This window comes from Dama dama, chromosome 13, assembly GCF_033118175.1.
Source record: "Dama dama isolate Ldn47 chromosome 13, ASM3311817v1, whole genome shotgun sequence".
Classification (NCBI taxonomy): domain Eukaryota; kingdom Metazoa; phylum Chordata; class Mammalia; order Artiodactyla; family Cervidae; genus Dama; species Dama dama.
Genome location: NC_083693.1, coordinates 38,833,294 through 38,856,283, shown reverse-complemented (window position 1 = coordinate 38,856,283; position 22,990 = coordinate 38,833,294). Strand labels below are relative to the sequence as shown.

Genomic DNA, 22,990 nt, shown 5'->3' with positions numbered 1-22,990 from the left:
CACCTATCTTAAAGCATGAAGTCCTGGCCTTCTCATCAAAGTCCAGGTGTGGGCTGAGCCAGTGCTGGAGTTTAGCTCAGGTTGTGCTACCTCCCAGCCGTGGAACCCTGGGCAAGTTACTGAACGATTCTCAGCCTCAGTTTCCTCACCTGTAAAATGGAGATAATACCTACTGAATCAGCTATCCTGGGATTAGAAATAACCAATGTGTGAGCTGGACTCGTAAAAGGTACCTAGTCAGTGGTGGCTCCATTTGCTGCAGTGGATGGCATTTCTTTAAAAGCCCCAGGAGACGCCCTGCCCTTTGTCACAATAAGTCTCTGCACCCAGTCTTTTAAACCTCCTCAAGTCCCACGTTTGGATCGAAAGGCTCAAAGAAAGACAAGCAAATCCCGTCCTCCTCCCTAAGGGACCCAGAAGGCCTGAGATACTCTGCCCGGGCCGTGGTCAAAGGCCAGATCAGGCCAGGAGGGACCTTAGAGTTCATCTCGATAGACTCCCTCCTTTTCCGCGGAGGGGCTGATCCCAAGGTCAGGCTGTGAGACGCTGGCAAAACTGGGCCCTGGCTGCATCCACACACTCACAGTCCAGGGCTCTCCCCCTGCTCCGCGCTGACGCCCTGCGCCCCAGCTGCAGGGGCGCCAAGATCACCCACTTGCCCCCACTGCACCCCTCAAATGGATCGGTCCAGGCCCGGAACCCTCAGCCCCGCGCCCCCTGGCCTCCCGGCGGCCGGAAGTTCCCGGGTCCGCCCAGCCGGCGCGGGCGCGGGCGCCAGACGGGCTGGGCAGCGCCTCCCGAGGCCAGGCCGCCCCCTGGCGGACCCGGGGCGCGCGGCAGCCGGGAGCCCGGCGCCCGCCCTCTCCCGGCCGCGGGGCGGAGTCGCCGCGCTCCGGGTCCGCTTCCCCGCCTTCCAGGCCCCCGCCCCGCCCCCTCCGGTGGGCTGCGGGGCGCGGCGCGGCGGGGCGGGGCGGCGGGTCCGGCGGCCGTCGGAAGCTGCCCGCCGCGGGGCTCCGGCGGCCGCGGATGGGAGGCGGCGCCCGGGCGGGCGAGCGACGGCGCCGCGGCCACCATGGGGAACAAGCAGACCATCTTCACGGAAGAGCAGCTGGACAACTACCAGGTGAGTCCGGCCACCCCCGGATCCCGAAGCGGCGTCCTTCGTCTCCCTCCTTGCTTTTTCCCGTCGCTTGCCGAGGCCTCCCGAGAGCCGGTTCACCAGGTTCAAACCTTGCTTCTGCCTTCAGCTCGACGCGTGACCTTGGGCCGGTGACTTCAAACCTCAGTTTCCCCACCAGAGGAATGAGAGAGCTTTCCAGTTAGAAGATTCTCGCAGGCGTGTCTCTTTCTGCTCCCCTTTCCTCTCTCTCTCATTCAGACTTCTTGCTCTTGGCCCCAACCTGGACCCAAACCCCTACCCGACCACTCATCCCAGAGCCCACACTGGCGCTGAGATGGAGTCCTAAAACGTGGGCTGGGGAGAGGACTCTCCCACCCCTCAAAACCCGGGAAGCCGCCGAGGGGAGTGAGTCTGTACAGCAAAAATGAGCTGGGTTGGAAGTGAAGCACGTCAGTCCCCAAATGCGATTCTGGGTTGGGGATGTCTTGTTACCCATTGGGGTCTTTCCCTCTGGCCCCAGCATGGAAGTAATTGGTGCAAGAAGGCAAGCCAGGTACCAGTCTTATATGGTCACTTCTCCAAGCTCCCTTAGGCCCCAGCAACCACCCCTTTAGATCCTCCTAGGTCCCCCTGCTTCCAATGTTAGGGAGCTGTCCAGATCAGATCCCACTACCCTCCCACCCATGTGCAAACTTTACTGTGGTTGCAGGATGGAGCCTGAACTCCTGACTTGCCCAGAGCCCTGGCCAGCCTGCCGAGGCTCCTTTCCTGCCCCGTGCGCTGCAGCCCCTGCAGAACTATCCTCCTTCCCTTGACACACCGGGCTCTTTCCTCACTCTTTTTGCCCATTCTCTGAGGGATGCTGCTCCTCAGTCTTCAAAGGATCTCGCTTATCCTCCCAGGCCCAACTCTGATGTTTCTTTCCAGGCTCTGCCAGCCAGAGAGGTCTAGACAGTATTGTGGCCTGTGTGGACCATGCCTGGGTGAGATGAACATCATCAGGGTCTCTCCATGGCTGCCCCTTGCGTTCGTGAACAATTCAGAATCAAGCTTGAAGTATGGGTCCTCTGATGTGGGCACCCCTTTTGCTCCTGCAAGCGCTGATTGTCAATAACAGTACTTTCTCAGCTCCACATGAGGCCCTGAGAAGGAATGGGGGGTGCCACATCGGTGGAGTGCCTTTGGTGTATTCAGTGCTGTAATGGATGCTCTCTATGCATCCATTTGACTGGTGAATTCAAGGCTCAATCCTTTTGTTGGGGCTGGGGGCTGTGTGTACTCTTTGTCCTTAAGACCCTCGCTGTCTGCAGAAACAGACCCTCACCTCCAGAGAGAGGCAGGCGATGAGTGTGCTCTAGGGGAGGGCTCTAGGGGGCAGTGGGAGACCTGGAGGGAAGGGCAGCTTTGCTTTGAATGGTGGGTCTGGAAATAAGACAGCACTTGCACAGACCCTTGAAAGATCGGTAGGATTTTGCTCATCAGGGTCCCGGAAGAGGCCTTCCAGGCCAAGGGGACCGCTTGGGTAAAGACCTGCAGGTGGGGCCAAGCAAGCAGGTAGACCATGCTCAGAAGAGTCCCCTCACAGGGGTGGGGAGTGGTTCCCACTCAGTCCAGCCTGGCGTTGAGTTACCCTTCAGAGTCAGGCCCAGTGCTGGGTTCTGATCCTTTGCCAGAGGCTGAGCTTGGTGGGAAAAGTGAGAGCTGTGAAACCAGAGAGCCCCGCGTCTCCCTTTCTGAGACTCTCCAGCCGGCCAGGGCCAGCCAGGGCTGGCTGGGGGTGACCCCGAGTAACAGCCACACCTCCCTCAACTGATCCCCAGTGTTTCCTGCCCTCTTCCCCAGTCCAGATCCCCAGAGTTCAGGTGTCTCCCCAGACCACCTCTCCACCTTCCAGATCCAACCCACCCCCCCACCCTCTCCACCGACCCCTCAAACTGCCAAGGGCCCACTGCCTTCCCCAGGACCCGCCACTGCTCCTCCAGCTGGTCTGACACTTTGCTCTGCTGTGGCCCATGTTTTCAGTCAAGAACAAGTCCTGTGACTCAGCCTCTTTGGGGGCTCACCTGGGGATCCCCTCCTCCATCTCTACAGCCGGAAAGGGGCCAGGCCTCTCAATCTCAGGTGAACTGAAGATGTAATTTCCATCCACATGCTGCTACCACAATCCCTCAGTTCCTTACTCCATTCCCTTCCCTCCTCATTTTCTTTCAGCAGACACAGCATGCATCCCCATTGTAAAGCAAGTTTTTCTTTAAAAAAGAATTCCTGGGCCCAGAGTTGCACTGTATGCAAATTATCCAACCTTCTGCTGCTGTGGGAGGCCCTAGGGAGCTGTCCATCTCTCGGTCTGCATGCCTGGAGCAGAAGTGCAGGGTCAAGGATGTGCTGGATCTTCCTAAAACATGGGTGTGACCCTCTCCTCCCCCTGGAATTTCACAGCGTCTTGGGATGATAGCCTAAGCAGAGTGCAGAGCAGAGCTCACCCCGGCCTAGTCTGGGGTCAGCCAGCCCCCAGCCTCATTCTTCACCCCTCCCCTGGCACCCCAAGCTCCAGGCACACCCAAGGGCTTCTAGCCAAGCATGGCCTTACCTCTGGCCGTGTTCTCCTGGCGCCGTCCCCTCACTTCTTCACCAGCCCAGTCTGGCCCATCTTTCTGTCCATGCCAGGCCTCGCCCTTGGGAGACAGGCTCCCTGATGCCTTCCCCCCAGTCCTTCTTGTGGCCACAGAATGGTTTATACCCAGTCATCAGTGTTCACTCTCCATCCCGTTTCCTGTGTGTCCCCCGCTCAGGCACAGAAAAGGCTGTGGAGAGCATTGAATGAATGGATGGAAGGATGAAAACTTGCTAAAGCACAGCTCTAAGGAAGGGAAGGAACTCCAGGGATTCTGAGATCCTGGCTTGAAGTCATGGAGGGGCTGTAGTTCTGTCCACTTTAGTAAGCCACTGTCCTCTTCTGGGGCACCGTGTCTGCAGCTCTCAAATGGGAATGATACCAGCTCTGCAGTGCTCGTGTCAAGGGTTCTTGTGGGGATCAGCTGAGCTGAGTGGTGGTCGGCTGGGCGTTGCCCAGGCTTACGATGGCAGAGCCCTGTGGAGAACCCACTGCAAGCTGGGGCTGGCTGTGGCTTGGCTCGGGACCACAGCAGGGAGGCTACCTGGGCAAAGCACTCCTGAGTTGAGCTTTGGAACATGGAAAGGATTTGGGCAAGCTGGACAAGGTGGGGAAGGCACTCCAGATAGGAGAGCAGCATGAACATATGCTTGGAGGAGGAACTCCAGCCTTAACTGCAGTAACATTTGCCCTTCTACTATAAAAACCCAGCCTGCCCTGTCTTCTGCTGCCAGAGTTCTGAGGGCCCACCTCGCCGAATTAGGCCCCCTCCATCCCTCACTCCTACCCTTTGTGACCCTAACCTGAGCTGGAACTCTTCCCTGAAGACCTATCCCTGTGAACTGGCAGGGGCCAAGCAGTGACATTTGTTCTCACGGAGTATGAGGAAGAGTTCCTGCAGACCTGGGGCTCTAACTCCTTGGGTAGCTGAGCAGATGAAGGTGGGCAGGGTTTGTGTTTTTCCTTCAGGATGAGAACAGACACAGAGCTCTGAAAGGATGCCTTTGGGACATGGGACGCTGGATGGAGTGTCCAAAATGGGGAGGGAAGCCCCATAAACTGTGGCCTGTGTCCTGCACCTTAGCTTATTTGCTTCTCTCACTGGCCCTTTCAGAGAGTCAGTATCCCATTTTACAGACGCAGACACTGAGGTTCCAAAAGGAGACTGATTTGCCTAAGGATCCAAAGCAAGATGAGAAGTTGGATCTGACTATTAACCCTTTTCCGCTGCCAGAATGCTCAGAGCCCTGAGAAGCTTTTAAGGCACCTGCCATGTTCCTCCTCCATGAGCTGCCTCCCTGGGATGAGTTCCAGGGAAGTAAGTCAACAGACGAAAAAGCAAAACATCACTCAGTGAACAGGTTCATGGCAGCTTTATTGGTAATGTTAAAAACCTAGAAATGGCTGTGTCTAAATGTTCAGAGAGAGGAGAAAGGTTAGGTGAAGGAGGGCCAATGCCTTCAGTGAGATATTCCCTAGCCAGCGAATTGCTAATATAACTGCTGTGGAAGGAAGGTTTATGTGGAAAACTCTGGTCATTCATCCCCCCAGTCTGTATTGCGCACACACCGTGTATCATATGGGAATAAACAGCGGAAGCAGGAGATGGAGTGGTGGGTGTCGGACTGCCCTGAGTGGACTGCGGTTCTGTTTCCTGTCAGCGGGCAGTGGTCAAGAAGCACATATGCCTGAGTTCCAGCCCAGCCCTCTGGTCTGTGTGTGCGACTTCGGGCAAGCTCTTCAACTTTGCTGAACCTCAGTTTTCCCATCTACAAAATGGGGAGGTAATGCCTCACTCCCCACCCCATGTATGCTAGTGATGAGAACTAAACAAGACTGGATATTCAGAGTGCCTACTGACCAGCCCGTGATAATCACGGACTGGTTGTGGTGTGGTTCTCAGCTGCACGTTGCAGTCACCTGATGACTTTGAAAACCGCTGGTGCCCAGATCCACCCTCAGGGACTCTGTCATAATTGATCTGGGGTCTGTTGGTGGTGATGGGAGAGGACGCAGGGAGTTAAGCAGTCCCCAAGTGATTCTGGTCTAGAGCAGAGGCCCTCACACTTTAGCAAGCATCAGCATCATGAGAAGAAACTTTTCTAAATGCAGATTTTTGGGCCCCACCCTCCCAAAGTTGCTGACTGTAGGTCTGGAGAGAAGCCCAAGAATATAAATTTCCACTAAGTCCCCAGGTGATGGTGATGTGGCTGGTCCAGGAACCACATCTTGAGGACCATTGATGTGGACAGATGGAAGTAGTTGCAATAAGGGACTAGGGTCATGTGAGAAGCTTTCCCATCTGTTGCCAATAAAACTCACACATCGAGACGCAGATACTTCCTTTGCAACCCAGGGGATCGGAGAGAGGAGAAAAGAGAGGGGAAGGGAGGGGGAAGAGGATAGGCAGGGGAAGAGAGAACAGAACCGGGACCTCTTCCACATTCATCCATGACATCCCCACCATGCTGATTGGAAGCACCTTGACCCTTCTCACTGGGCAGCTTCAGGCCATAGAAGCAGCCGTGGGGCTGAGAGAAGTCTGTACTTGGAAGACCCAGCTGGGTGGCCTTTGCTGCCTGTTTCAGGTTTCTGGGGTCTCCTGAGAAATCAGCCCACACGGTTTTCATCCTGTCTGAGTCTTAGGCCTGTGGGGCAGGGAATTCTCTGCCCCTGTGGGGTGCGGAGGGGGCATTGCCGCCCCAGCCTGAGCCTCTTCTAGACCCTACAGAGGAGCTATCGCTGAAAGCAAAGCCTTACCTCCCCAGCAGAAGCTCCTGTGTTTCTCAGAAGGGCCAGGCAGCATGAGGGTCCTCAGTGTAACTCCTGCAGAGCAGCAGTGAGCTCAGGACAGACATGTGGGGCCTGGAAATTACCACCAACCCTCCCTTTTTGGCTCCTTCAGGCGCCCACTGGAAACCCTAGATGTGCCTCCTTCCTTGGAGGATGTGGGCCTGCTTCCTTGGGTCCTTCTCAATGAGCTGTACAGTTGCCCCAGGGCCCAGGGCTCCAGGTTTCTCCCAGTGCAAGCCCGGCTGTCTGCACGCCTGGGCTGTGGCCGTTAGCCCCTCGTCAGAGCCAGCTGTGGTCAGCTTACCCGGGAGGCCCCGCCGGCTCTGGGCTCCCTCACGCTCCAACAACAGGTCAAGGCGGAGGAGCCAGACGGCAGAGGATAAGCACAAAAGCCCTTCATGGTTGGGTGTTTTACGAAGTGCTGGTGCTTTTCCCCTCCATACTTCCCACCAGGCTGGCGTAGTAGCTGTCATCACCAGGCAGGCTGGGCTGTGGACAGGGGCGTGACTGTGGGATCAGGTTATCCAGACAAAGGCAGGACCCCCAAGAAGAGTTTAAAATCTGCGTGACCTCTGGACCTAGTCCTGCCCCCACCCTGAGTCATGCCTACCTGGGGAAACCTCCACCCCAGCCTCCGTCCAGATGCTCCCAGCTCCTCCCTGCCCTCCTCCCCCACACGCCAGCCTCTCCACTGCCTTCTGTAGCCTCAGCTGTGCCTGTGGCTACAGACGCAGGTAGATGCTGGGGCTTGCCCAGTCTTTGTGCCTGGAACTCTCAGCCTCTGAGCAGGGAGCTACTGCCCGCGGCCCCTCAGGACACACACCACCCACTGCTCCTCAAGGCACCATCTTCAGGGGCTGCCGCGTGGATGTGGCCCCTGCAGCTGGGCAGTGGGATGCCGTGGCAGTCCTCACTCCTGTTTTGTCTCCTGAGCATCTCCCGGCCATTCTCCTCTCCCGCAGGATATCCCCCGGCCCCTCAAATCAATGGCATCCACCTCAGAACTCTCCATCGGCCCCCCAAATGCCCTACCCCAATGTGTGCCTCCCAGCCCCGCAACGGCATGCGCTCAACTCCCTGGCTCAGGTCAGAAGCTTCAGGAGGCGGTTTCTGGCCCCACTAGACTGCTCCCCTCCATGGGCTGGGGCAGCAGGGCTGGTGGCTGTGCCGGTGCGGCTCTGAGCGAGGAAGGAAGGAGCCCGGGGCCCATACAGCCGACTGTATGTGTGTTTTCCTTCCACAGGACTGCACCTTCTTCAATAAGAAGGACATCCTCAAGTAAGTGTGGCTCTTGTTCACCCCTCTGGGGGCAGGGGCAGGGGTGGGGCCGGCCACCCTGAGGGTGGGGGGTGTGGGGGGCTGTGCAGGGTCCGTCCAAGCTGGGGATGAGCTTTTCTGCCTCCAGCAGCAGCCTCGTGTGGGCTGCTGTGTGAACTCAGGAACTGGTCCACATCCTTCTGCCAGGAATGGAACGTCTACTGAGTGCGTGCCAGGCTCTATGGTGGGCGGTTTCAGGAACATGTTCACTTAATCCTCACTGTGCCCTTGTAACAGGAGAATCCTTTTATCCTCACTTTACAGATGGGGCTGAGCAGCTTGGCTAAAGTCTCCCAGCCAGGGACTGAAGACCTGGCCTCTAACTCCAGGCTCCTTGCTATTTCACTGCCCCCTGAGACCTACCTGACTAGGAGGTCCCTGTCATTAGACGGGGCTTCCTAAGAGCCCCTGTGCTCAGGCTCTGATGTCCTTCCTTCCCTGGGAGGTCCAGAAGTCAGGGGCATGGCAGGATGCCCTCACTGCCCTTGAGCTGACAACTGAGAGTCTCTTTCCAGGACAGTCCCTTTCTTTGGGGGTGGGTTGGGCCTAGACAGGAGAGATGAAGGTTGTTGGCAGCCTCAGAGCTCCAGGACCAGATGGAGGGCAGGACTCATAGAATGCCAGGAAACCTGGTCCCACAGGCCTTACCAGGCCCCCCTGCCTGGAGTGTTAGGTGGCACTGTAAGCCAGCATGGTCTCAGGACCGCTTTCCCTGGAGGTCGATGGGCAGGCTGGGGCTCGATCCTGTTATAGTACCTGAGGGAGATGTGGTCTGTCATTGCCATGACCACTCTGCTCAGACAGTGTCTCTCGTTCCTTCCTTTGCCCAGGCTGCTTTTCCAGCTTGTCCCCTGGGTAGGTGGGGACACCCACTCCTACCACCTTGGAGAGACAGGGTCAGGGGCAAAGCCTGCAGGCCTTGGCATCAGCGAAAACCTGGGCTCCACTTCGCAGCTCTGGCCTCAGACAAGCTTGGAGCCTTGCTGAGCCTCTGATTCTTCTATAAAATGGGGTTAATGATACCTCTCCTCATAGCATGGCTGAGAGGAGGAATGCCAGGGTGTGTGTTTTGATAATGAAATTTGGTCTGTAGCTTAAGTGATGTGTGGGTTGGGGTTCCCATCCGGACAGATGGTTCTCAGAACAACACAGTGGTCACCCTAGCCCTTCCAGTGGCACCTCTTACCTTTGAGAGTTCTTGACACAGATCCCCATTTAAGCCTCACCACATTAATCCTCTGTTGCATGGAGCTCCCACCATCCTCACCCCTCACCTCTGTAGATGCCAGGCCCAGGTTGCTCGTCCTGTGAGGCCCACCACCATTTTTGTTCGGGCAATAAAAGCTTGTCCCTAGGCCTTTGCACAGGCTGCCCCGCTGTGTTCCTGCACATCCTTCAAGACTCACTCCAGAGTCATCTGCTCTGTGAGCTCCCAGCTACCTTCCCCCAACTGCTTTTGCAAGCCTCTTAGGGGGCTCTGTGGGCTCATGGCTCCGGTCCCAGTTCCCCCCGTACTTGCAGTCATTCAGGATGCAGGCTTCTCACACCTGGCATTGGGCACAGCACCAGGAAGCACTTGAAGATTGTGTGGATGAAGGATAGGTAGGGTTGGCCAAGGGGAGAACATTCCAGGCTAGGAGCAGTGGGCTCGGGGGCACAGACCTGCTTCTACCTTCCCCATCCACAGCGGTCTCACCGAGTAGCAGGGTTGCCCGGGGCAAGAGGGTGGTTCACAGGCCAGGCCAAGAATTGGATTCAACCTGATCGGCTCTTGTGGGGGGGACCCTGCTCTATTGGCAGATGGTCAATCTCAAGCAGGTAGGTGGTCTGAGCAGGGGTAGGAGATCTCCTGGCTCCCCACAGCCCTGGCCCACCCAGCTCTGCATCCTTCTGTACCAGCCTCTGCAGTTCAACCCAGGCCTGGGTCCATCAGGTGGGGAAAGGACCCTTTCTGGTACCTGGACACCCTCGCTGAGTCCCCCGCTGCCTGCTCTGTCTCTGGTTCCTTCCGGCCTCACCTCTGTGTTAGCACTTATGGGGGACCAGACCTGGTGCTTTTTCTGCAGAGTTTGGTCGAGTGGGGTGGAGGAGGGGTGAAGCCCTGGGAGCAGGAACCCTGTGATCTGGTCCCACTGTGTGGCACCTGCCATGTCTCAGTTGCCACCTCTGTGGCGTGGGGATGAGAGTGCCCCCGGTGCTGTTTGTCCATGGGCCCCAGTGTCTGGGAGGGCAGGGGTGACAGCATCATTCAGCATAACACAGGCTGCTTGGAGTTTTGTCACCCACCTGTCCACCCTCAGGAATGGCAGTAAGGCCGGGCAGCGTGTGGGATTATGTGTCCAGGCGTGGCCACAGTGGCTCAATTCCAGTTTCAGTCTCCTGGCTTTTCTCCAGCCTTCTCTCTGAGCCCCGGCAAGAGCTGGTGTGACTGACCACCCCTGCCAGGCACACTGTTCACATTTCAGGTCCAGGGAACACGGAGCGAGACCCTGGCCAGCAACACCAAGCCAGGCCAGCGACAGAGCGAGGCCCAGGGCCCTCCTCCCAGGGGCCTTCCAGCGCTATATTCCCACCCCCACCTGGATGGGTTTCTGGGTGAGCTGCACCCTGAGTAGCGACCAGATGGCAAGGAGGAAACGTGAGCAGCAGGTTCTTCTTTGCAGCTTGGGACCAAGCTCTCTGGCAGCCTCGGGTCAGTGATACCGAGTCTCAGATACCCATCAGGGAATTCTCCCCTCCCCCACTCCTCCCTACTCACATGCACAACTCCCCCACCCCAGGGTGGATCCAGTTGCTCCCCAGGGCACAGCTCCTCCACCCCGATGCTGAGCCTGAGTGGGCAGCCCCACCTTCAGCCACCTTGTTCGCCGTAGGTGGTCCCCCCCAGCCTCCAGGTCGCCGGTGCTCCTGAGCACAGAGACCCAGCTGGCACCTGGGGTGCTTGCCTATGGTTACTTTATCCTCTGTTTTATTTTCTCAACCATTTAAAAACTCTGCATGATTTGTTTCAGTTACTTTTAATTTTTATTGCACCTGTGCTATGTGATGACGGTAGAAAATTAGAAAATAAAGCTGATCAAGAGAGAACAAAAGATTATCTGCAATCCTGACACCCAGGAATAACAGCTCTTACCATTTTGATATATTTGACCTTTAGGTACATAGTGTACAAGTAGTTTCCCTTTGTGTGTGTGTTTATTGGAAATTTTGATCAGGTTGTTCTGTAATCCGCTTTAAATTTCTTTTCCTTTTAGGAGACTTGTGAAGATAGATAAGATTTAAAAAATGATCTCACCACCTCTTCAGTTCATTTAGTTGGACATACAGGTTTGCAAAGTTTCACTGTTATGATTAGCACTGTAGGGCACATTCTTGGGACACCTTAACATACAACCCACACCGCTGGGATTATTTCCCTAGGGTACATTTCTAACAGATTTCTGGATCAAAAGATGTGAACATTTTTCAGGCTTTTGATTTTTATTTCTAATTGCTCAGTAGCAGCCACGCCTGAGTTCCCATTTCCCTGCTTCCTCAGTCACACTGGCTGTTACGTCTGTCTTGTCTTCTGTCCCCAAATCATTTATTGAATATCCCAAGGGTCTCAAACTTTGCTGCCTGCCTGGGCCAACATGCACTGCAATGAAATGAACCTGTGTACTCTGCTGGGAATGTTTTAGGACCAGGATCTGCAGAAAAGCTCTTCCTAAGCCCCAACTGGTTGTGACCTTGGGGAAATCAAGCCTCAGTGTGATCAGGGAATCAAGGTTTGTCATGTAAGTTTAATTTGTAAGTGTTATCAACTAAATTTTAAACCATTATTTTACATGAAAGCTAGTTATGAGTGTGGACCACCAACCCATCTGTGACTTCCAGAGGAATTCATCTTCTCCTCACTAATTTCAAATGCTGTTTGTCATGGACTAATCTCATTTATACTGTATTTGGGTTGCCTCTTCTATACCAGTGTCTGTTCCATACAGTTTTATTTATTGTAGCTTTAAACAGTTTTCACATCCAATGGGGCAAACATCTGCCAAATTACTCTTTCTTCATGGTCTCCCCACAACTCTCCTATGTTTATTCTTCTGAACAAACTTTTGAATCAGGCTGACAAGTTCTCAAATATTTTGCAGATTTCAATTAAGACTGTATTCATTTTATAGGAAAATGAAGAGAAGATTGCCATCCTTATAGTAATAAGCCTTTTTACAATCAGGAAAGTTATCTAACTCCCTATTTTACATCCTTTGGTAAAGTTCCATGGTTTTCTTTGTGCACATTTCATATTATTTTTGTGTAGTTGTTTTGAGTTTTTTGGGGGGTTATATTGTGAATCAGACCTTTTTTATATAGTATTTTTGAATAGGTGAATACTGATAGAAAAACTATCACACAGAAGAGCTATTGAGCTGTTTCTCATTCAAATAGTTTTTAAACTGGTTATTCTTGGTTTTCCAGCAAATAATAATGCGCCTCCTCCTCTCCAAAGTTTAAGCACACTATTTTATTTTCCTGACTAGTTACATTGACTGGCACCCCCGGGGGAAATGTTATATAATGGTGATGGTGTTGTTTAGTTGCTAAGTCACATCTGACTCTTTCACGACCCCATGGACTATAGCCCGCCAGGCTCCTCTGTCAGATTTCCCAGGCAAGAATACTGGAGTGGGTTGCCATTTCCTTCTCCAGGAGATCTTCCTGACCCAAGGATTGAACCTGTGTCTCCTGCATTGCAGGTAGATTCTTTACCGCTCAGCCACCAGAGAGGCCCCAATGGTGATGGTTAGGAACCCCATTTATATGGGAATGTTTATAGGACTTTGTTATTTAAGTATAATGTTGGGTGCTGATTTGAGATAGAGAGTATCTTTTTGTTTATGTTTGACTAAGATTTTTAAAGTTTTTATTTTGGTTATGCCACGTGGCTTGCAGGATCTTGGTTCCCTGACCAGGGATTGAACCTGGGTCCTTGGCAGTAAACGCACTGAGCCCTATCTACTGGACTAGCAGGGAAGTCCCAAGGATTTTAATTTTTTTACTGATGAAAATTAATATGCACCTTAAAAATACTTTTTATTAATAAATACTCTAAAAATTGAGGCAATTCACAAGTAGGTAAAGTGGTAAGTGAAAGCTGGCCTCCCTCTTATCACTCTGCTCCTGCCTCACAGGGCCCATCAGGGTAAACATGTGGTATATGCTCTTCAGATGTTTGTCTGCATCCATACAGTCATCTCATCAAAAATGCAGCCATCAAGTTGATTGAAATATTTGTTTGCTGCCTATTAATACAATTTGTAGTCACAGATTTCTAAACATTGATCCTTCCTGGCATTCCTGGAATAGATCCTGCTTGGTCCCAATGTACTATTCTTTCAAATGCTGTTGGACCTGATTTACTGATGTTATTTTATAAGACTATTGCGTCTGTATGTGTAAGGGTCATACAGCATTATTAACTTCCTAAAACAAACTGGGAGGCCTTTGCTTTTTTGCCTCACACTCTGGGCCAGCTCAAGTTGCATAAATCAAGCATAGGTTATCGTTTCTACTCCTGGGACTTAGGAGGGAACTGATATGTACATCTTGAATTCAGTAGTGCCCTTCATTGGGAGGACAGGTGACAGGAATGCAGTTCTGTGACAGTTTTGGAGTTTCTCCCGCAATGATTCATCTTTACAAATTCTCCTTGAATTTTCTTTAAAAAAAAATCCAGTATTACTTTAGTCATGGAATCAGAACAGATCCATGTCCTGGGGCAGAAGCTGGCCTTCTCACCCCAGAAGACACCTCCTCAACTCCACCAGTGCCCAGAGACCTTGTCCCAAATCCCCCCTTTCCAGGTAGCTGCTGACATGGCAGGCAGTGTGCTAATAGCTATCTGTTGAGGCAAGGTGGTTTTACTAACACCATCCTTTTTAATCCCCACAGGTGTGAGAAGGGTAGCACAATCCCCATTTTAGTGATTTGGAAATCTGTTCTCCAGGGAGTTAACCCGCTTGCCCAAGACCACGCAGCTAATGAGAGGATTAGGCAGGGCTCCAGCCTCAGTCTGACTTCATACTCCTGCTGCAGCCACCCCACGTAATTCTGGAGGTGTAAGCCAACCCCCAGAAACACCCCATCACATCCTAAATGCCTGGGTCAAATGGGAAATGTGATGGTCCCCTCAAAAGCAGATGATACTAGACACATAAATGGTGATCAGAGCCCTGGTTCCTTGTTTGGGGACAGTATAAAATAGGGCTGATTTTTCCTCGATGCCAAAAGTGAGAGCAAAGAAGGTACCCAGCCAACAATTGGCTATGTAGTACTGTACTGTAATAACTTTATAATACTTTTCACACAAATAATACATACAGAAAATAAGACATTTTTAACCTTAGAGTACAGCACCTTGAAAAGTACAGTAGCATGGTACAATAGCTGGCACACAGGGCACGCACAGTTCACACACATCAAGCGAACAGGTGAGAAGAGTCACTGACCGGAGGGGAGAGAGGAGGTGGGAGATGGCAGAGCTGAAGGGTCGTCAGCAATAGGAGGTGGAGGGCAAACTGCAGCCTCACTCATGCCTGACGCTGATGGCACAGATGGTTTTGTTCCTAGCTGATTCGGTTCTATCTACCCTCTTGAAAAACAATCCAGTGATGTCTGAGCAGTAGCTCTTTTTTTCTCATGACACCGTAGCACCAGATTGCGTTGTGAACAGCTGCCGCAACCTTGCTGTACTTTCTACATCGGGTCCTGTGCCTCAGCAGCCAACAGTGCCTCCTCAAATAAAGAAAATCCCCTTGCCATTTCCTTGTGTCATGAATCTCTCCGGTTCTTCAGTTTCTCTGTCCTTTTGTCTCTCTCCACCCTCTCTTTGGGCCTCCATTCTATCAGGCCTTCATCAGTATCAGAATGAGTCTTGTCGCACAGCAAGGAGTTCAGTGAGGTCCATCCTTTTGCAGACCTAGCTTGACATAGATTCTGTGCTAGTGTACTCTATACGGTACTGTACAGTAAAGGACACAAACATACAACCACTTGCAGGAGATGCACGTGTGTGACAATATACGGCAGTCTCGTGAACTGACTTAGGTGATTGGACGTGGGAACACACATTCGCGTCTATAAAAGTTCGCAACTTGAAGGTTCGTGTGTTGGGGACTTACTGTAGAGCAGTGCACACAGGATTATTCCCGAGCTGGGCACCGAGTGAGCACTTGCTAACCAGTAGCTGACATCGGGTATGTGAGCTGGGCAGGCAGTTACCTGCTCTGATGGAGAGGGCTGGGCAGCCGGGCGACAAGAGTTGGGTGGAACCTGGTGGGGGACTGGGTGGCTATGCTGAAGGGCCTGCTAAGGATGGGCCTAGAAGTGTGTCACTGGGTCAGGCTGCTTAGAAGAAGACCAGGGTTGCTCTGGCTTTGGGGGTAACAGGGCAGATGGGCCCCAGGAGATATGGGCCCCTTCAATCCAGGCCCCTGCAGCCCTGGCCTCACCTTGGGCAGGTTACCTACCATGACCCCCTAGTCAATGCCCCTGACACTTATCCCCCCATCTGGCAGCACCCTGAGGGTCCACGCAACATGGAGGTGGGCTTGTGTTCCAGGGACTCCTCAGCCAGATGGGAGGGAGCTGGGGACCCGACCTGTCAGTGAGGAGGGCCAGGCCCAGGGCAGTGGGCTCCATCCCAACAGCTCCCAGCTGGAGAGAGGCTGTGAGTGGTCCAGGCTCAGGGGCTTCTGGGGATGTGAGGGTTTCTGGGCAGAACTTGCCTTCCTCACAGATGCCATACCCCGTGGCCAGAGGAGATGGTCTCCCCAGGCTCCTGGCCACAGTGGGTCCCTAGCATGGGAGGTAGGGTGCAGGCAGGGCAGCACTGGGCCTCTGAGGGCCCTGGGGCCTGCGTCCCCTCCAGCCCCTTCTCTGTGCTTCCCCTGCAGGCTCCACGCACGGTTCTATGAGCTGGCCCCCAACCTCGTCCCGATGGACTACAGGAAGAGCCCCATTGTCCACGTGCCCATGAGCCTCATCGTCCAGATGCCGGAGCTCCGGGTACTCGAGCGGCCGCCGCTGCCAGGCAGAGCTTGGGAGGAACCAGAGGAGGCTGGGCAGGGGGGCTGGGGGCTGGGGGAGTGTGTGCCTCCAGATGGTGGTGCTGCGGAGCCACCTAGACCTGAGTTGAACCCCCCGCTGTGCCTCAGTTTCCTCATCTGCACTCTGAGTAAATGGGTCACGTGTGCGGGACTCCGTCAGGGTGCTGTGACTAGTGCTGCCCCCTGGTCTGCAGGCTGTTAGCCTGCACTCACCTGCTCACCCCTTTGTTAGGCGGCCCGGCTGCTGTCCTTTGCAGACCTTGTGTGTGTCTGCTTTTGATGGTAATTTTTTTCCAGCCTCCTCCTCGCATGTCTGTAGTCTCTCACAGCACAGTCATCCATAGCATCCCGTCTCAGACTTTTAACGTGCACAGGAATCACCTTGAGATCTTGTCAGAATGCCAATCCAGGTTCAGTAGGTCTGGGATAGGGCTCAAGGACCTGTTTTTCTAACAAGCTTCCAGGTGAGGCTGATGCTGCTGGTCCTCAAACTGTTTGTATACTTGACCTAAGAGTTTCATTTCCCGAGTTCCTTACTTATTAATATAATACACAGAAGTTGCACTTCGACAGTAAGAAAGCTTTTGGGTTTTTAGAGCACATTGCTATGGGTCTTTGCAAATAGCCCCTCTCCAGGTCTCATATGTGTGACACTGAGGTCAGGGTATGCAGTTGGGGTCCACATAGCATCCACCTGGGGCCTGTATCCAGGCTGTGACCTCAGTCCTGAGGGATAGTAAGCCACAGGCTCAGCCCTGGACCAGCGGCCAGCCTGGCCTAGAGCTGGGGCTTGAGCCCAGGCTCAGAGGATCATTCGAGGGTAGGAGGCACTTGGGAGGAACCATGGGGTTGTCTCTCAGCCCCCTCTGCTGGACTGGGCACAGAGTGGAGTGGCCCAGTGCTGGCCCAGCTACGGTAGAGAACTCCAGGAGAGATGGGCCCTGAGTGAGCTGGGATCAGAGGAAGGAGTCGTTGATATAAGTTCTCACCTCCCTGTGGGCTGGCCTAGGAAAATTCATAGGAGTTGGGTGACTGCTGGCCTGGGATCTGAGTGATTCTCTAATCCTGGCTCAGTTATCCAACCCCTGGAGCCCCACTTCCGCCTCCATGATCTTGATCTGAGCTGAGAGCTGTAGTAGTAGGGAACAACCTCTATATTCTCTTCCAAATTAATCACTAAAGGGATATTGCCTCTAAGCTTAAATTATACATAGTGGCCCATCTCTGGGAACCCTGCCTCCCAGGTAGTGAGCATTAAGCTAAAATATCTTTGTTTAGCTCACAGGTAACATCCTGACCAGGCCCACCTGTGAATGACTGCGGGGAGGAAGAAATTAATACCTCCCCTCTGAACTTTCCTAGTGGCTCAGACGGTAAAGCGTCTGCCTACAATACAGGAGACCTGGATTTGATCCCTGGGTCAGGAAGATCCCCTGGAGAAGGAAATGGCAACCAACTCCAGTACTCTTGCTTGGAAAATCCCACAGACAGAGGAGCCTGGTAGGCTACAGTCCACAGGGTCGCAAAGAGTTGGACACGACTGAGCGACTTCATTTCACTCACTCCGGAGGCTGATGGGAACCAGGAAATGTTTCACTTTACTCCCTCCCCCTTTAGTGTAGAAGGAGCCTGAATTCTAACTCAGGCAAGATGGTTCTTGGGGACATGAGTGCCATCTTCTCAGTTTGCTGCTTTTCTGAATAAAGTTGCTAGCCCTTGCCCCAGCAACTCATCTGTTGATATACTGGCCTTTTGTGCAGTGAGCAGTATGAGTTTGGACTCAGGAATATTGTCTCGCATGTCAAGGCAGGAGCCTCCATGTACTCCCTGGGTCATGGGACTAATCCCTGCTCGTTCTGGAAGAGGCGATGCCTCCAGTGGGCACACCGGGCTCTGCGGAGCTCCCCCTGCTCGTCTGAACAATATAACAGAATGTGACACTTGCAGAGCTCTCCCTAGAGCTGGGTCTTGTTGCTGCCATTGTTCAGTTGCCCAGTTGTGTCTGACTCGTTGTGATGCCATGGACTGCAGCATGCCAGGCCTCCCTGTCCCTCATCATCTCCCAGAGTTGGCCCAAGTTCATGTTCATTGCATCGGTGATGCTGTCCAGTCATCTCATCCCCTGACACCTTCTTCTCTTTCTGCCCTCAATCCTCCCCAGCATCAGGGATTTTTCTAATGAGTCATCTGTTTGCATCAGATGACCAAAATATTGGAGCTTCAGCATCAGTCCTTCCAGTGAATATTCAGGATTGATCTCCCTTAATTGCTTTTATCTCCTTGCTTTCCAAGGGACTTTCAGGAGTCTTCTCCAGCACCACAGTTCAAAGGCATCAATTCTTTGGCATTCTGCCTTCATTACGGTTCAGCTGTCACAACAGTACAATTGGGAAGACCTTAGCCTTGACTATCCAGACCTTTGTTGTCAGAGTAATGTCTCTGCTTTTCAACACACTGTCTAGCTTTGTCATCATTTTCCTGCCAAGAAGCAATTGTCTTCTGATTTCATGGCTGCAGTTACCATCTGCAGTGATTTTGAAACCCAAGAAGAGGAAATCTGTCACTACTTCCACCTTTCCCCCTTCTAATTGCCATGCAGTATTGGGGCCAGATGCCATGATCTTAGTTTTTTTAATATTTAGCCTTTCACTCCCCTCCTTCACCCTCATCAGGAGGCTCTTTAGTTCCTCTTCGCTTTCTGTCATTAGTATGTCATCTGCATATCTGAGGTTGTTTTTGTTTTTTCCACCTATCTTGATTCCAGCTTATAACTCATCCAGCCTGGCTTTTCTCATAATGTGCCAGGCCTTGTACCAACACCTTATTTTTAACTCATTTGACCCTCTCACCACCTAATTAAGTAAGTGTGATTATTATTCCCATTTTACAGATGGTGAAACTGAGGCCCAGAGGGGTTAGGTCACAGAGGCATAACAGATGGGCTCCAGGGTCCTCCCAGTGAACCTGCACCCATGGTGACTGCTGTGGTTGTTTTCTTCAGGAGAATCCCTTCAAGGAAAGGATTGTGGAGGCTTTCTCTGAGGATGGTGAGGGGAACCTCACCTTCAATGACTTTGTTGACATGTTTTCTGTGCTCTGTGAGTCGGCTCCCCGCGAGCTCAAGGCCAGCTACGCCTTCAAGATCTACGGTAACCCGGGCCTGGAGCAGGGGTGTGAAGCTGTGTGTGATGGTGGCTTTCCATAGGCCCGCTGGTTATTGCTGGTTCCCACCCTGGGGACACCACCAAGAACACTTTGAAGAGTGCTTGTCCAGCGCGGTGGCCAGAAGGGACAACTCGTACCCGAGAGACACCTGCAGAGTCCTGAGATCAGAGGAGGGAGAGTGGGCAGTTAGCATGAGGCGAGTTCACAGGTGGCGACCTCAGCAGGGCCTGGAGTTTGTTCACAGGAGAGCGCGGGCAGACACACCCGGGAGAGGGAGCCGCCTGTAAGGAGCTCAGGGAAGCCCACCGCACAGGGCTTGGGGAGCTGACGGGGAGATGACCGTGGTGGGATGAGCACGGTGTGAGTCTGGAGAGGCCATTGTGACTGGGCTTTTGAGGAGCCAGCCAAGGAGTTTGGGGGTCACTCTGGGGCTTCAGGTGAGGCCAGGCAGCCCTGTGTTCTAGAAAGATGTCTCAGCATCCTGGAGGTGTGAACTGGAGGAGCTAGACTGGCAGAGGCCAGGGTTCTGGAGAGGAGTCCTCTGCAGGTGGTGAGGCTGGGCTGAGAAGTAGGCTCCTCGGTCCCCGGACCTGACTCCAGCAACTGCTGCCAGAGATAGGGTGACCTCATTTCACCCCAGCCCAGCCCAGGACCTCTTGTCCCACTGGCCACCAGAGGGCGCCGAGCACCCATGAAGCCCTTGGCTTCTGCTCCAGCCATAGGAGAGCCCTTCACACTGCAGGAGCTCACATGTGGTGAGCCTGGCAGAGGACTGGGACTGGTGTCAAACCCTCAGACAGTGCTCACATGGCAACTCTGAGGCCCAAGGAGGGGTTGGAACCCGTCCTGGCAAAGAGGAGCCACAGACAAACCTCCTGTCACCCGCATCTTTGGTCAGCCAGGAGATCCCAAGGCAATGGGGTCCACTGGGCTTTTTTTTCATTTTCTAGTTGTCCTGTTTATTTCAGGGAACTTTCGTCTACATACATCTCTGCACCCACACTGTATTTGCACAGCAGAGGCTTGTCTACTCTCCACAAACTACACCCACAAGATTCAAGTAAAAAACCTCTCAGATTCCACCCATTGTCCCCTTAATGCTAGACCCCAGGACATTGCTCCTGGGAGAGGCTGCCGTCTGCCAGAGAGGGGAAATGCAGGGCACACAGCCAGGCAGGCATGGGGACAGGTGAAGGGAGAACCAGTGCTCCCCAGCCGCCCTGGATGGGGGTGTAGAATGGAGAAAGGGGACCTGGGGTTTGGTGCTGGGGGGGAACTGGGGCCTGTCCTCTAGCAAGGATCACCCACTCCACTCCCTTGGGCTTAGTTTCCTCATATAGAATGGGCACAGGGTTCCCCATCTTGCCAACCCTACAGGAATGGTCTCCAGAAAGCTGAGGCACCACCAGAGGGCAGAGAAGTATCCTATCTTGTGCCTGCCCCAGGGCGCCTTCATAGGCCAGTGTGGGGATGCACCATGGAGGTTGCCAGACAGGAGCTTGGACTCTGGGGTCCAACACTGAGCAGGGATGTGACCTCAAGTCATTTGTCCTTTCCAAGCCTGTTTCTTTATCTGTATAGTGGGGATTCTAATTGTACCCACTGAAAAGGCTTGTGGTGAAAATTAAATGAGATGGAGCATGAAGTGCTTACATGAGCAGTTGTGCTCTTTGTCACTCCCACTGATGCTAGGGGGTTGGCCATTTGCCAAGAGGAGCCCTTATGTCTAGGAAGCACCCCCCTACCCCTACCCCAGCCCGCAACCAACCAGGAGGAGGCGTTTGAGCTAAAACTTGATGCAGTCTGCTACACAGATACATGGGAAGTACCCTCCAGGTAGAAGAAACAGCACAGGCGAAGAAAGAGTTGATAGTTGGGTTGAAAAGCAGTCAGAAGGGTGTTCGAGTCCGCTCTTTGAGCCTGCATGGCTCGGCCCTCTGAATATGTTGCTGGGCTGTGGGCAGTGGTAGTGCCTTTTGCCAAGGATTAGAATCAAATCGTTCCCTGCTCTTTGTGCACAAAAGCCAGGCATGGGGCCTTTCTCTGAGGGCTTTCTGAGTCTCCTGACTGCGTTGTCTGGCTAGGGGCCAGAGGCAACGTGGTGCAGTTTAGAAAATGTGGGTCTTAGCATCAACCAGGCCCTGGTCACCATCCCAGCTTCCCCTCCAAGCAGACATCTGACCTTGATTCAGTCATTTGACCTGTCTGGGCCTTGGTTTCTTTAGCTCTAGAGGGAACACAGAGTCCACTGTGGGGCAAAACTAGGGGGGCCATTTGGCCTGGGTCTTATGTTCCCAGGAAGCCTCAGATTTGGACATTCCAAGTGTCTCAGGCTAAGTCTGTGCTTGTCGTTGTGCTGGGGGTTTGTGCAGATGGTGAATGTGGGTTTGTTGAATGTGGTGTTCAGAGGTGCCTTGTGGGTAAGCCCCACCTTGGTCCCAGTTGGCTGTGAGGACCAGGATCCAGTGTCCCCAGAGAGTGCATGGGGAGGTGTCTGGTGTGAGCAGCTTGGAGGAGAGTGGCCTGAGTGTCCCCACCCCCTCCCTGCAGACTTCAACACAGACAACTTCATCTGCAAGGAGGACCTGGAGCTGACGCTGGCCCGGCTCACCAAGTCAGAGCTGGACGAGGATGAGGTGGTGCTGGTGTGCGACAAGGTCATCGAGGAGGCTGATCTCGACGGTGATGGCAAGCTGGGCTTCGCGGACTTTGAGGACATGATTGCCAAGGCCCCGGACTTCCTCAGGTGTGGCTCCAAGTGGCTGGCTTGGGTGGGGTGGGCCTCAGTGAGGGCCACAGTCAAGCCCCCACGAGGCTTAGGGCCCTCGCTGCTCCTATTTTTTTTTAGTACATGTGCTGCCAAAGTCAGCACCCTCGCTGCTCCTGAGAGCAGTTGGCGCCGCAGGCCCCGTGCGGCCCAGGAGGCAGGTCAGACTCCAGGCCCCGCTGCCCTCAGCGTATGCCTGGTGAGCCCCCTGTCCCCAGCAGGGCCAGACTCTGAGGGGAAAGATAAGACCTGAGGGCCCTTTGGTTTTGTGGGGGTTGGATGCTTAGGCATGGCTGGTCCTCCAGGCCTTCCTTCCCTTGTGTGGATTATTCATGAACTCTGTGTTCTCCCGGAGGAACTGCCCGGGGTTGGACGCGGGGCCTGGTTGGGTTTCTGCGAGGACCTTTACCCACCCAGTCCAGAGCCGCTCACCCCCTCTTGCTCTTTCCTTCTTTCCAGCACTTTCCACATCCGGATCTGAGGATAGTGACCAGAAGCCGACCATCCAGCCCGGTGCCCACACGAGTATGACCTCCAAGCTCCCCAGGAGCGGAGCTGTGGCCTCTGGGGTTTACACCCACGAACACTTCTTTGGCCCTTTCAGCAAAAAAAAAAAAAAAAAAAAATCCTTAACAAGGGAAGGGGGGATGTGAGGAGCAGGGCCCTTCCCAGTCCCCCTGTGGGCCTTCCACAGGCCCTCCCTCTGTTCCCCCACCTTCCCTACTCCCCGGTCCTCTCCCCATCAGAAATGGCCCCAGTGGGAGGGGAGGAGGAACCCCTAACAGGGCTGGGGTGCTGACTTGTCCAAGTGCTGGGCAGGCACCCTGGTTGCCCAGGGCAAATGGAAAAACAAAAATAGGACAAGGTTTAACAAGCTATGCAATCTTTCTCTAGAACTCACAGCCGGGCTGCACCCTGGGCCCATCTGTTCCTTCACCCCAGCCCTTCCCAATGTGAAGCTGTGTGAACCGTGGGTGCAAGGACTTGGTCCCCATCCCTGTCCACGTCCTGACCACCATCCCATCCACCCTCCCTGATGACATGGAATCCTCAGTGGTGTGTGCTGTCCACAGATTTGTGAACTCCTGATAGTAAAACACTTTCATGTTCTCTGTGTCTGCCAA

General features: G+C 53.7%; 1 protein-coding gene across 5 annotated transcripts; it reads left to right on the top strand.

The window, feature by feature from the left end:
* The first annotated feature begins 985 nt into the window (after window positions 1-985).
* On the top strand, window positions 986-22,980 carry CIB2 (calcium and integrin binding family member 2). Of its 5 annotated transcripts, XM_061158896.1 has the most exons (8): window positions 987-1,123; window positions 7,771-7,805; window positions 11,099-11,171; window positions 11,525-11,620; window positions 15,782-15,893; window positions 18,936-19,083; window positions 21,650-21,845; window positions 22,326-22,980. In XM_061158896.1, coding segments are annotated over exons 4-8 (480 nt in total). In that variant the 5' UTR covers window positions 987-1,123; window positions 7,771-7,805; window positions 11,099-11,171; window positions 11,525-11,618; the 3' UTR covers window positions 22,348-22,980. The 5 variants fall into 5 exon arrangements, with proteins under 5 accessions (XP_061014880.1, XP_061014878.1, XP_061014879.1 ...); XM_061158898.1 differs by lacking the exon at window positions 11,525-11,620 and having other exon boundaries at window positions 988-1,123; XM_061158897.1 differs by lacking the exons at window positions 11,099-11,171; window positions 11,525-11,620 and having other exon boundaries at window positions 986-1,123; window positions 18,936-18,981.
* The last annotated feature ends 10 nt before the right edge of the window (window positions 22,981-22,990 follow it).

Excerpts from the sequence above, each read along its gene's own strand:
- CIB2 (XM_061158895.1), top strand. The coding sequence starts at position 1,073 with ATGGGGAACAAGCAGACCATCTTCACGGAAGAGCAGCTGGACAACTAC. Across the intron at positions 19,084-21,649 it reads CTACGCCTTCAAGATCTACG|ACTTCAACACAGACAACTTC; the intron begins GTAACCCGGGCC and ends CCCTCCCTGCAG. Across the intron at positions 21,846-22,325 it reads AAGGCCCCGGACTTCCTCAG|CACTTTCCACATCCGGATCT; the intron begins GTGTGGCTCCAA and ends CCTTCTTTCCAG.